The following is a 13,334-nucleotide window of genomic DNA, read 5'->3' as shown; positions in this document are numbered from 1 at the left end:
GGGGGGGGGGGGGCGGACACTGATACAGTCCATAACTTTGCCCTGGAGGGGCACAAAAGGAGTACTCTTTCTTAGTGGATGATCAGCCATTCAAGGAAAGATGAGGGTGAGATTTGAGAGAGAAAGACCCATGTGAACAAAGGTACAGAAGCAGGCAATAACATGGCTTTTTGTGCTGAGAACTCTTAAACATCTAAGTATCACTAGAATGTGTAAAATTGAGGCAGAGACAAAGTGGAGAGCTGGGCTACAGAATATTCTACATCTTTCATGATAAATCAAGCAATTCTTATTTTTTAATGGAAAGACTTTCAAAGGCCCCAAAACTTTACCTGCTGAAATGGGTCCACACTTTGTTCCAACTCTGTATAATTATGTATCATAGTCTTTAAAAAGAATAGTATGAACATTTTTTCATATTTTTGTTGGCTATCTGCACTGCATCTTTTGAGAAGTGTCCGTTAAGCTCTTATGCCCATTTATTAATTGGGTTTTTTTTTTCTTTAGTGTTAAAATTTTTTGAGTTCTTTATATATTCTGGATACTAATCCTCTGTCAGTAAGCAGCAGGCAAAGGTTTCTCCCATTCTGTAGGCCCTCTCTTCACACTCTTGTTTCCTTTGCTGTGCAGAAGCTTTTTAATTTGATGCCATCCCACTTACTGATTCTTGGTTTTATTTCTTGTACTTTTGGTGGGACTGCAAATTAGTACAACTGCTCTGGAATGCAGCATAGCGATTCTTCAAAAGACTAGGAATGGAACCACCATATGACCCAGTTATACCACTCCTTGGTATTTATCCTAAAAAACTAAAATCAGCATACTATAGTGATGAACACACATCAATGTTTATAGCAGTGCAACTTAATAGTCAAGTTATGGAACCAGCCCAAGTGCCAATCAACACATGAATGGATAAAGAAAATGTGGTATATATTAACAATGGAGTTTTACTCAGCCATAAAGAAGGATAAAATTATAGCACCTGTTGATAAATGGATGGAACTGAAAAACATGCTAAGTGAAATAAGCCAGACTCAGAAAGTCAAGGGTTCAGTGTTTTCTCTCATATGTGGAAAATAGATCAAAATAAGGAAAAAAGGGAGAGAGAATTCCATGAAAATAGAAGGGAGATCAGTGAAGCAGAGAAAGGGACTGATGAGGAGGAAGGAAGGACAGGAAAAGGGAAGAATGGTTGACTGAAACTGACCAAATTATGCTATGTACATATATAAATATGCCACAATGAATTTCACCTTTATGTTACATCTATAAAGCACTAATTTAAAAATATATAAATAAATAAAGAGAAAGAAGACCAGTAGACTAGAGGAAGGAGAAGCGATAAGGAGGAGAGGAGGAAAAGAGGAAGTACCAGGTACTAAAGTGGAGGAAATTACATTCTAGGTATATATGTTATGTCAAAATGAATCCCAGCATTATACATAGCTATAATGCACTAATAAAGCATAAAAAGGTATATCATGCTACTTCACAGCACTATAGTAAAAGCAAAGAAAAAAGACAAATACTAGTAACTCTGAATGATATCACCAAATCATGAATGGAAGACAACCAGATTTTTCTCAGTATGAGAAAAGAATTAAGACCCTAGCTAGAGCCAACCTGTACATGCACACAGTTCCTAAGGCACCCTTTGTCCCTCAGAATCAGAGAAAGAGAAATTTACTCATAAGAACCTCCCTTATAGTAGGAAGCTCAATAACTCCACAGGGATAAAACAGGTTTCATCTGTTTCTATGCCAATTACTCTGAGGTGTGAATGAGATGCCCCCCACACAGTACATTTTCTTTTCTTTCTTTCTTTTTTTTTTTTTTAACACAGTACCTTTTCAAAATCAGAACTTGGATGCTTAAATTACTAGGAAGCCTAACTGGATCAACCTAGAAATGTGGTCACTGTGCCTCTGTTACTTAAACACTTAATTCTTGGAGAAAAATTATTAGATTTCAGAACTAAAAGAGACTTTAGAAATCTATGAATTCGGGCTGGGGATGTGGCTCAAGCGGTAACGCGATCGCCTGGCATGCGCCGGGCACTGGGTTCGACCCTCAGCACCACCTAAAAATAAAATAAAGATGTTGTGTCCACCAAAAACTGAAAAATAAATATTAAAAAATTCTCTCTCTTCTCTCTTAAAAAAGAAATCTATGAATTCCTTATTGTAAATTAAGAAAACTAGAATCCAAAAAGGTTACATGAAATTCTTATTGGCACACTAAGCAAGAGAACAAGAATTTTGTAAATGCCCTTAGACCACTGCAAAATCTCAAATTACTACTTACGTAGTAAAAATAAAGAACTGACAATTAACATACACTAGTCTTCTTCATAGGTCTCTATACTAACCTTCAGGAGTTTTAACTTGAGAAAAACATTTTATATAATATATTCACCCGGAACGCTATAAACATTTATAAATAAGGTAAAATTCTCCCTCTGTAATAAAAATATCTCATATATCTCATCAAAAAAAAAAAAAAAAAAAAAAGACAGTAGTGCATGAGGATACTTCTTGGTTCTAAACCCCCAAACAATGATTCTCAAAATCTGAATTACCTGCATAAAAATCATGCTTGTGGAAAATGCAGATTCCAGAGCCAATTCTAGACCTACTTGATTTCTAGCTCAGGAATCTACAATTTTAGCAGTCCCTCAGGTGACCTCCATGCCATAAAGCTTGAGAACCACTACCACAAACAATCATTCTACTGTCAGTGAGTCACCCCTAGTCATTTGCATTTTCCCATCAATAATGAACCCATGTCCCAAAGCTGGGATCCAAATTACCTTGCCGTCCTTCATCGTTGGTGAAGAGCCCAGTGTCACTGCTGCTACACACACTGCTGGTTTCACTGAAAAAAAAAAGAGTAAAACTCAGAGAACTCATCAACTCCAGTCAAAAACCACTGTACAGTCTTCTGATTTTCCAAAGAAAAGACCTCAAGCTTTCCTAATTTCATTCCAGTCCATTAGCCAATTGTGTAGATAAATTTCACAGGGAAGCCACAGGTAAAGTTTCTTTACCCCCAAACAACAACAACAACAAAAAATATGTAAAAGAAAAATGCTAAAATTTTACATGTACTTCAAAGTACTTAAAAAAAATCTAAGATTACTTTGTTAGTTTAGGATCTAAAATATTTATTGAAACTCATACAAGTAATCTCAACCTGGTTTGGCATATTAACCAACACAAATTTATCAATTTTATTTTTTAAATATTGCCAACTATTAATTTCAAATGAAGATAAGCAACTTTGACATTTAACATCTCTTAAAATTTCTCCCACTTGCAAAGCAGTAAACATTCATAAGCAGAAAATAAATTAATATGGTCATTTATATTTTCCAAAATTTCACGACTTCCTTGACATCAAGTAGATATGCAAAGCTTATTTTGGGGGGAAAAAAAGGAGTTAAGGTTAAAAATAAAAATATAAAAACAAACTCCATTCAGACTCACTGAAATAAAACTTTTGACCAAACAATTGATTCCACTTCTTGTGCTATTTTCTTTCACCCAGTCTTCATCAAATGTGCTTTACCTGGTTCAAGAAAAATTTCTTTATTTACAATATTAGCTATTTCCTTGATTGGGATTATTTGCTTCCAAGTTAGTCAATTTTGTTTCACCTGCTCTAAACGGATGCAAGAAACCAAAGCAAGGAAAAAGCATTTTCACTATGGTGAAAAAGGAACAGGCCTGGCAAAATCCCAACCTATAGTCCTAGATCAAAACTCTGAAAATATTTTGTATTTTGCAACATTTTCAAATATCTTGCCAACACTAAATCCTCAAAATGGTGGTTAAATTACTAGCAATGCTTTCCTCACAAGCTTTAGCTTGTTTCTGAATAACAGATGGCAAGAGACCTTTCACAGCAAGAGCCAAAAAACAAAACATACTTGGATTCTATACAGGTTCTTTCACTTTATTTTCTTGTGCACTTATATATTCTCAAGGGTCATTTTAAGAAATGTCTCACAAAACTATACCACTATATCCTTTGAATCCTCAAAGGGCTCTACAGTAAAATCCAGAAGCATCCATACATTGGACTGCATTCTTCCTACTTCTGAATTTAAGGAACTGTGCCTGTTCTTGAACTTAAGAAACTGGCTATTCGTATTTTCAGCAAATCTGAAAATCACTAGTGGTCTAATTCCATCAAGTCTTACAACACAGTCTCTCTCATATTATTACTTTATTATTCTCATCTTACCTCAAGGATAAAGCATATTTTTTATTTTCTTTTGCAATGCTCAGAATTTTAAGGAGAGATATAAAGCACATTAGGTTGTGGGATATATGCTATTTCACCATCATATTTTACGCTTCACTGGTTAGCATCACTACTGAAACTTATGTCCTATCACCTGTTTTTATATGACCTATGAGTTCAGAATGGTTTTTACAGCAAATTGTTAGGGAAACATCAAAATGTAAATATTTTGTGATGTGTAGAGATGATATGAAATTCAAATTTCAGTACATGTCAATAAAGTTTTATTGAAATCAACCATACTCACTAATACATCTTCTACAACCTCTTTTGTACTCATCTGCAGAGATTATACAGTCCAGAAGACCCTAAAATATTTATTATCTATCTCTTTATAGAGAAAGTTTGTGGATTCTTGTTTAATGACTATAGTCCCGTTTAAATATTTCCATTAGAAAGTTAAAACAAATACTCTATCACAAAATCTGTCAATTCTCTTCCCCATTCATTTCCATCCACTTGTAGGTACTACAAGATACAGTGCTTCCTAGATCTTTTTACATGGAATCCAGTCTCTCCTAATATTCTAAATAAAAAGGCAGACTCAAAGAATATCTGCTAAATCAAGAAAGGTGATAGTAACTGTCAGCATACATTTTTTATTGTTTTATCAATAGCATTTCAAGAGAATCAATCTTCTTGAAAAAACTTGAGAATGAACTTGTCTCAAAGAGTTTGTTCTATATAGTAAATTAATGACAATAATACCATGGAATTATCCTCAGGACGTTAAGACTATGATCAAGGGAGATATGTATTTTCTTCACAAAAAAATTATTTCTATAAAATTTATTCCATGCAAGTAAGTACCATCCTTTTACCAATGTCTGGAAACAAATGCATCATCTGATGGCATTGCTAATTTTATTTATTCCCTCAGAATAATTTATATTATGAAAATGTAATCAATGTATAAAAAAAAGTGTAGCATGATTTGCTAAGGAAAAACGTGAGGAGTTCCATGGCATGCTTGCACATAAACACTATAAAAAAAGTTTGCAAAAATGTAGTACTAAATAAAAAATAAAGGTAAATATAAATATTTTTCCTTCCGAGTTTCAAGTCAAAGTTTCTTGTCATGCATCCCTCACTCACTCCTGACTCTTAGACTATGATTTACAAAAAAAAAAAAAAATCAGATCAGTATGATTTTAATATTTAGTCAACTATAAAATGTTAATTTAGTTACTTCAATTTAATATTCAGTAACAAATAAGATCACATATTATGAATCTTTAGATATAAAGGAACAAGATAGAGTCAACAACAGCAGCAGGTAATGAAATCCTGTACTTTGTACTATCTCAAAATGACAGCAACTCCTAGAAGCATCCATGCCTCCTGCCTTTACTTCAGGAGTTGTTCCATATTCCCTGTGCCTCATAATTTATGAGCTTCTAACCTATGAATTGTTTGCATTCAAAAATCTTCCTAGACTACCTCTAAAATATGCTGGAGAACTATTTTCAACCTTACAAAAATGTGTACTTTTTTTTTTTTTTTTTTTAAAGAAATCTAATCCCAAACCAAGCATGGTGGTGCATGCATGTAATGCCAGTGCTCAGAAAGCTGAAGCAGGAGAATCACAAGTTCAAGGCCTGCCTCAGCAATTTAGCAAGGCCATAAGCAACTCATGAGACCCTGTCTCGAAATAAAAAACAAAAAGGGTTGGGGAATGAAGGGAAGGGAGGGTGAATGAGAATAGAAAAGACAGTAGAATGAATTTGCCATAACTTTCCTATGTTCATATATGAATACAAGCCCAGTGTAACTCCACATTATGTTCACCCACAAGAATGGGAAGTTATATCCCATGTATGTATACAATATGTCAAAATACATACTACTGTTATGTATAACTAAAAAAATAATAATAATAATTAAATTTTTAAAAGCTGAGGATGTGGCTCAGTGATAAAACGCCCCTGGGTTAGATCTTCCGGTACCAAAACAAATAAATGAAAAATCTCTAACAGGAAAAAGGAGGAGGAAAGATTCCCACCCGTGTTTCTCCTAAATTTTAATTCATTCATTTAGGAAGTATTTATTATTTGCCATATACCAAACACTGCTATAACCAGCACTAAAACTAACAAAGAAACATTCACTCCCATTTTATTATTTTTTTTTTATTGTTTAGTTTTCGGTGGACACAACATCTTTGTTTGTATGTGGTGCTGAGGATCGAACCCAGGCCGCATGCATGCCAGGCGAGCGCGCTACCACTTGAGCCACATCCCCAGCCCATCACTCCCAATTTAAATGATGCATCTTGATTAAAAAATTAAAAACTAGTCAACACAGTGGAAGAAAGATTATGAAGAGATAGAAGAAAAATGCTTTCCAATGACAAACACTATACAATTAATAAGGGGTGGTGTAAGCCTAGAATTTAACTTTACAGTCCTGAGAAAAATCATCCCATTTTAGAAGCCAAGAAATGTCTTAAAAATATTCATATATGAATAAAAGTAGTAATAATACTTGACACTTCTATACAAAGCATATAGCTCAAATGTTTCCATACTTTATTCAGTAATATAATCACCATTTTAAATAAGACACAAACAAAATTACAATCTAGATTTTGGACCACCAATTCTATTACCTAATTACTATAATACTGTAAGAAAAGCAACTAAGCCACATCCAACTAAAATAATAGAAGTGTAAAAAAAAAGTCAACTTAACCAGCAGTTAAAAAGGCTGATTCTCCCATCGGCCTTTTATTATGAAAATTTTCAAACACACAAACTGTTTAAAAGTAGTTAGTTAACAAGGATTTCAATTCCGCAAGTAACATTCTGCTTTCTTTACTTTATTATACATCTATCCATCTAACCTTCCCATCAGAGCTTCTTTGTAATTAGAGGCACTCTCAGTGGACCAGATGATTGGGCACAGAATTCACTTCCACAGAAGTACATTATCACAGGAATGGAGCCCAATAAAACACTAGAGACACCCTTTGTCCAATAAAACAATTCCACCCAGATTTTTATAAGAAAAAACTGATCCTACCTTTAATGTCCATCACATATGTGGTCCCCTAAAACTCAGTCAGGAAGACAGAAAAGGAACAACATGGAGCCAGTAAGGACAACAGGAATAATATTAGCCAAACATTATAAATCCTGGTACTAACTTAAAAATGCTTTTAACTGAAATGTTCTCCTTTCAAGTTCTGAAAATGAATTGTTTGTCCTTTAGAGGGGCAATTAAAGGATATAATTTTTCAAATTAACCAAAACTCTAGTTTTAAAACTATAGTATATTGGGCTGGGGATGTAGCTCAAGCGGTAACGCGCTCGCCTGGCATGAGCCGGGCGCTGGGTTCGATCCTCAGCACCACATAAAAATAAAATAAAGATGTTGTGCCACCGAAAACTGAAAAATAAATATTAAAAAATTCTCTCTCTCTTCTCTTAAAAAAAAAAAAAAACCCAACCTCAATACCAGAAATATCTACAACTGTGGTTAACTGGAGGTAATTTTGCCCCCAACTCAGGGTCATTTGGCAATGTCTGGAAACACTTTTGATAACTACAACTTCAAGGGGAGCAGGAGGGGGAGCTGTTGAACTACTGGCATCTAGTGGGTAAAGACTAGGGATGTTGTTAAACATTCTACAATGTACAGGGCAGTCTCACAACAGAGAATTACGTGACCCAAAATCTCAGTACTGCCCAAAGTGAGAATCCTGACCTAGATTAGTAAACAAAATATGAGAATTATCATAAGTATGTATGTATAGAAAAAAATATATCAGGTTTAGTATTTTCCATGGCTTCAGGTATCACCTGAGGATAAGGTGATACTAATTCCTTAATTTAGCATCATACTAGATTAGGAAAAAATTTTAGAGAGCCAGTAGCCTCTGTGGTAACCAGACTTCTGGATCCCAGCCCCCAGCTATTCCATACCCTGGCGCAGTCTTTCTCACATTGCACCAGGGTTGGTCTGTGTAACTGATAGATACCATACAACAGAAGATACAGGATGTCACTTCTGAGATCAGATATATGTGGCTTCCATCTTGGACTCCCCTCCCCTGCACCCACCTCTCTCAGATCCCTCACTCAAGGGAAAGCCAACTACCATGTCTCGAGGAAACAGACAGCACTGTGGAGGCTCACGTGAAAAGGAACTTACCAGGACCCTTCACCCCCAGTCAAGTTTTGCCTGACTGGGACTTCATGAGAGACTCTGAACCAAAGCAACTCCCAGACTCTTGACCTCAGGAAATGAAGACAACATATGTTTGCTGTTTAGAGCTACTAAGTCTTAGGACATTCATCTCTCACAATAGGCAATATGGTATAACTAATTCCCCTTTACTATTCCTAAACGATAGCTTCTGGTTTAAACAAATCTCTCTAAATTCTCATAGTTGGGAGAAGAAAAGAAAGCACAACTTGCCCTCTGACCTGAGAGTTGGCCAATTCTTTCATATTCCTAACCATAGAAGACTACACATTTAGAAAAATATTGCTCTTAGATCCACTGCCCAAGACATCTTTGCTTTTACATTTTCCTCCCCATCTTTTCCTTGAGTGAAAGTGGTACATTTGCCACCACATGAAATCAAGAGTTCTGAATCTGGTGGTAAACAGAAGTAAAAGAGAAGTTATTCAGGGAAATCTCTCTCATCCATTTCCAAAATTATTCCATTAAGTTAAGAAAAGGGATAATGAAGGAGTTTTTCAGTTTCATTCAGATGGTGCCATAAAAGAAGGCAACAAGCTCTCCAGCCTACAAGTTCATCAATGTGATGAGTACAATCAGTTATACTTTGCCAAGCTCATGACCTTCCTCAGGCCTCTGCTGTTGAGCTGGGGCTAGGCCTCATAAAAGTCCACCTACCTTTTTAAGACTTACAGTTCTTCGAGCTAAAAATGATTTACCTTGAAGTGGATGAAATTTCTTTCCAGAGCAAATTTTTTTAAAGAATATATTTTTAAGTCTTTTACCTCTAAGAATGTCCTTCTGCTGCCTTTTGACATGAAACATATCTTTACTACACACAAATTTCAGGATGTGGTGCGGTGAGAGAGCAACTCCCTTCTCCTCAAAACTCTACAGGCAGGGCTGGGGATGTGGCTCAAGCGGTAGCGCGCTCGCCTGGCATGCATGCGGCCCGGGTTCGATCCTCAGCACCACATACAAACAAACATGTTGTGTCTGCCACAAACTGAAAAATGAATATTAAAAATTTTCTCTCTCTCTCTCCCTCCCTCTCTCTTTAAAAAAAAAAAAAAAAAAAAAAAACTCCACAGGCAAAGCCAGGCATGATATAAACCCAGCAATTCAGGAGGCTGAAGCAAGAGAATCACAAGTTCAAGGCTAACCTCAGCAACTCAGTGAGACCCTCAGCAATTTAGACACTGTCTCAAATTTTTTTTTAAATGGGGGTGGGGGGATGTAGCTCTGTGGTAAAGCACCTCTGGGTTCAACCCCTAGTACCAAAAAACAAAAACAAACAACAACAAAAACACCTCTATAGACAAACAAAGCCCCCCACATTTAGTACTGTAAGGATGAATGCCAGTCATATTTTCATCCTTAAGATTTGTATTCAGACTTGTTCCACTCCCACCACCAATGCAGAATGCAAAAACTATTGACAGGATATATTCAGGCAGAGGTCTCTTTTCAGGGTTTTCCTTTTTAATCTTTAGATTTAACTTTTTCAACATTTCTCTTCAGCAAATTCTCTTAAATTTTTTTCCAATGTTTTGGTTTCTTCCCTGGGAATATTTACTTACTCAGACTGGGCCTCTATTCTCCATCCTTCAGGCCCAATTTTCTCTCATTTTTATCACTTGCCTTTGCATTTTGGGAGGGCTTCCAAAGTTTTCCACATCATCAACTTAATTTTCTGCAGAGTGAATTGTCTTTCATTTTAATATTGTAATTACATCTTAAATTTCCCTATTATTTTTTTCTCTCAATCTACTGGATTTTTGAACAGCCATTTGTCTCTCCTTTTAACTGATCCTATTTCAACATGATCATATCTTCTTATATCCCAATGAAGATTTTTCAAAGTATTCTTCTGGTACCCATCAACAATCACCTTCAAAGATTTGTTCTTCCTCTGAAATTTCAGAATGCTATTCCCTTGCCTTTATTCTGCAGAATGTGTTCAAAAGTCTCTCTGTATTTGCCAACAAAAAAGGTGCACAGATTCTCCTTAATTCCATTCTCTACTCCCACAGATTTGGGTAATGTGCTCTTCTCAGATCTACAACTCACTGAGACATGCAGAGCCCCTAGCCTAATTCTCAGTGTTGCTGGTGAGCTTTTACCCTAGGCAGATATGCCAGACTACAACAGAATCTTCTCCAAACCCTCACTGATTCTGACTCCACTCAAGGATAATTTCTAAATTAGTACAACCACTACAGAAATCAGTATGGAGATTCCTCAAAAAACTAGGAATGGAACCACCATATGACCTAGTTATACAACTCCTTGGTATTTATCCTAAAGCATAAATGTCATCAAACTATAGTGATACATGCATCTCCATGCATACAGCACCGCAATTCCTAATAAACAAACAATGGAACCAGCCCAGGTATCTGTCAATGGATTAATGGATAAAGAAAATGTGACACACACACACACACACACACAATGGAGTTGTATTCAGTCGTAAAGAATGAAATTATGTCATTTGTAGAAAAATGGGTGGAACTTGAGAGCATTATGTTAAGCAGGAAGTCAAGGGTCATATAAACATTTTCTCTTACCTGTGGAAGTCAGAGAAGAAAAAGGAAAAGAAAGGTGAGAGGTGGGTCTTGTGGGAATCAAAGGGAGACTAGTAGAATAGAAGAAAGGGACCAGTGGGAAGGAGGAGGAGAGGGAAAGGGAAAGTTCTGGGAAACAAAATTAACCAAATTATATTATTATATGCCTTGTGCATGTATGAATATGTAATAAGAAATAACAAGGAACTATGGTTATAGTTCAGTGGTAGAGCACTTGCCTAGCAAGTGTGAGGCAATGGATTCGATTCTCAGCACCACATAAAAAAATAGATAAAATAAAGATATTGTGTCCATCTTCAATTTAAAAAAGAAAAGTTTTAAATAACAAATCTATTATGTATAGTGCACCAATAAAAATGTGGAAAAATAAATAAAGAAAACATTACAACCTCCAGGTTCACTAAAAAAAAGGGTTTTTTCCTTCTTTGGCCAGGCCAATAGTAAACTTTATTCTTGGACTCAACACCCTGCAGCTGCCTGCTATACCCAAATACAAACACACACAGAGAAAACATTAAACTTCCCTACCCAAGAGTATTCTGGAAGTCACAGGCTCTAAACAAAAACTAAAAGATACAGATCAGGAAGTGCAGGATGGAACAAAAGTGCAGCTACCCGATTTTCTGACTGAGACAGGCCTTGTACTTCTGAACCAAGGGCTGCCTGTGGAGAAGGACTCAGGGTCTCGAACCTTCATGGCAGGATCAGCTCTGCCAACATCAGCCTCTAACTGCATTTTCCAGTGCAGTTCTTAGCCTTGCAGTTTGAAGAAATCTTGACAATGGGTCAAGTAGTACTAGTTTATGATGGTGTGAATGTGCAAATGTTTAATTTTTATTTTAATTACTGTAGTAGAAAGTTGAGGTTACTCTTCAAATACCTGTTAAGAAGTCACAAAGGTGGGAATAAGTTGTGATTGTTAAGAATCACAGGACCTTTTGTTGCAAGGGTCCTTAAAAGTATTTCAATTCAGCCTTCTCAACTCTAAAGTAACACTAAGGGGTCCTCAGGCCCATGCTTGACTCCCTCTAGTGATCTGGAACTCATTACTTAGTAAAACAATTCACTTTGTTTTTACAGAATTCTAATTTTTAGAATGTTATATTTTATACTGAAGCAAATATTTAACTCTATGTACTTTTTAATCACAGAGTCCTAATTCTCTGGAATAATCCTAACATTTCTTCCAAGAAGGAACTTTCAAGGGATAGTCCTTTTTTCTCAACAGAGAGACTTCCAAATACAGTTAGTATTATACCACTTCCCATGCTGTCTTTTACAGTTGTTCCTAAGGATAAATTAGCAGAACCTTGATTAAATCTAAATATGCACACTAAGCTAGCTATTCAATACTCTGAAGTGAATACTACCACTTGCAACAATGGTAAATACACTCTTGGTCAGCATCCTTATTTACAGAATAGAAAACAGAACATCTTCAACCTACTACATATATTCTTTTCCACAGCTCCTAGAACCCCTGATTAATGACCTCCACTTGCAAAGGAGGCTACTTACCTTAACCATGAAATAATGAATGTTATTGATCCAACAAGCTACTGCTACAGAGTGTTATTGATCACCCAATCTTTGGTTAAAATGGTCCTCATTTAGCAATTTCACTGTCACAAACACCTGGAGCAAAGCATACTCATAATTAAAGAGTTTGGGGGAGTTCAAGTGAGAGGTGATAGACAGAGATCTCAGCTTTCTCCCATTTATTCTTGCTTCTGAGCTATTGTTTGTGTCAGAAAGGATATTGATTTTCTATAAAAATAAGAAAACAAGAGGCACCAAGGGGCCGTAGAAGGTCAGCTTGGGCTGCCGAAGGAGGGGTGAGGTTTAGCACTCTATCTCTGTCACTTGCCTTCCAAGAGAAGGGAATATTTTCTTTCCTGTGAGCTAGGCCTCTAATACATCACCTAAGAAAGGCTTCTGAATGTGACTTCAGGCCATCACCCAACCAATTCGCTTATAAAAGAAAAAGAAGGTAAACTATATTTAAGGAAACAAACAAATAATATGTTAGTGAAGAAAGAGCAAAATTAGATTTCAGGCATCTAATTAATAGGTGCTATACAGACAATTTGAATAAGGATTAGTAAAAAATACATTTATAAGAGTCATCCCATTTTAAAGTATTCACAAACATAAATACACAAAGATTCAATAGATTGTAATTTGATCTTTATACAAACATTAAAAAAAACCTAGTATATCATAACTGAGTTCCTCAGAACCCATGAAGGATTA

The 13,334-nt window shown here is 35.9% G+C and overlaps 1 protein-coding gene across 4 annotated transcripts in view; it reads right to left on the bottom strand.

Annotated features, from left to right (window-relative positions):
- Gpatch2l (G-patch domain containing 2 like) overlaps positions 1–13,334 on the bottom strand; it is a 58,791-nt gene that overhangs the window by 39,585 nt on the left and 5,872 nt on the right. For all 4 annotated transcript variants that reach the window (XM_015494214.2, XM_048799055.1, XM_048799056.1 and 1 more), the window contains one exon: positions 2,813–2,877. In XM_015494214.2, coding sequence (XP_015349700.1) covers positions 2,813–2,877 — 65 coding nt within the window. The remainder of the gene's footprint in view (positions 1–2,812; positions 2,878–13,334) is intronic.

This window comes from Marmota marmota, unplaced genomic scaffold (assembly GCF_001458135.2).
Source record: "Marmota marmota marmota unplaced genomic scaffold, marMar, whole genome shotgun sequence".
Taxonomy (NCBI): domain Eukaryota; kingdom Metazoa; phylum Chordata; class Mammalia; order Rodentia; family Sciuridae; genus Marmota; species Marmota marmota.
This window is presented reverse-complemented; position numbering and strand designations above follow the sequence as displayed.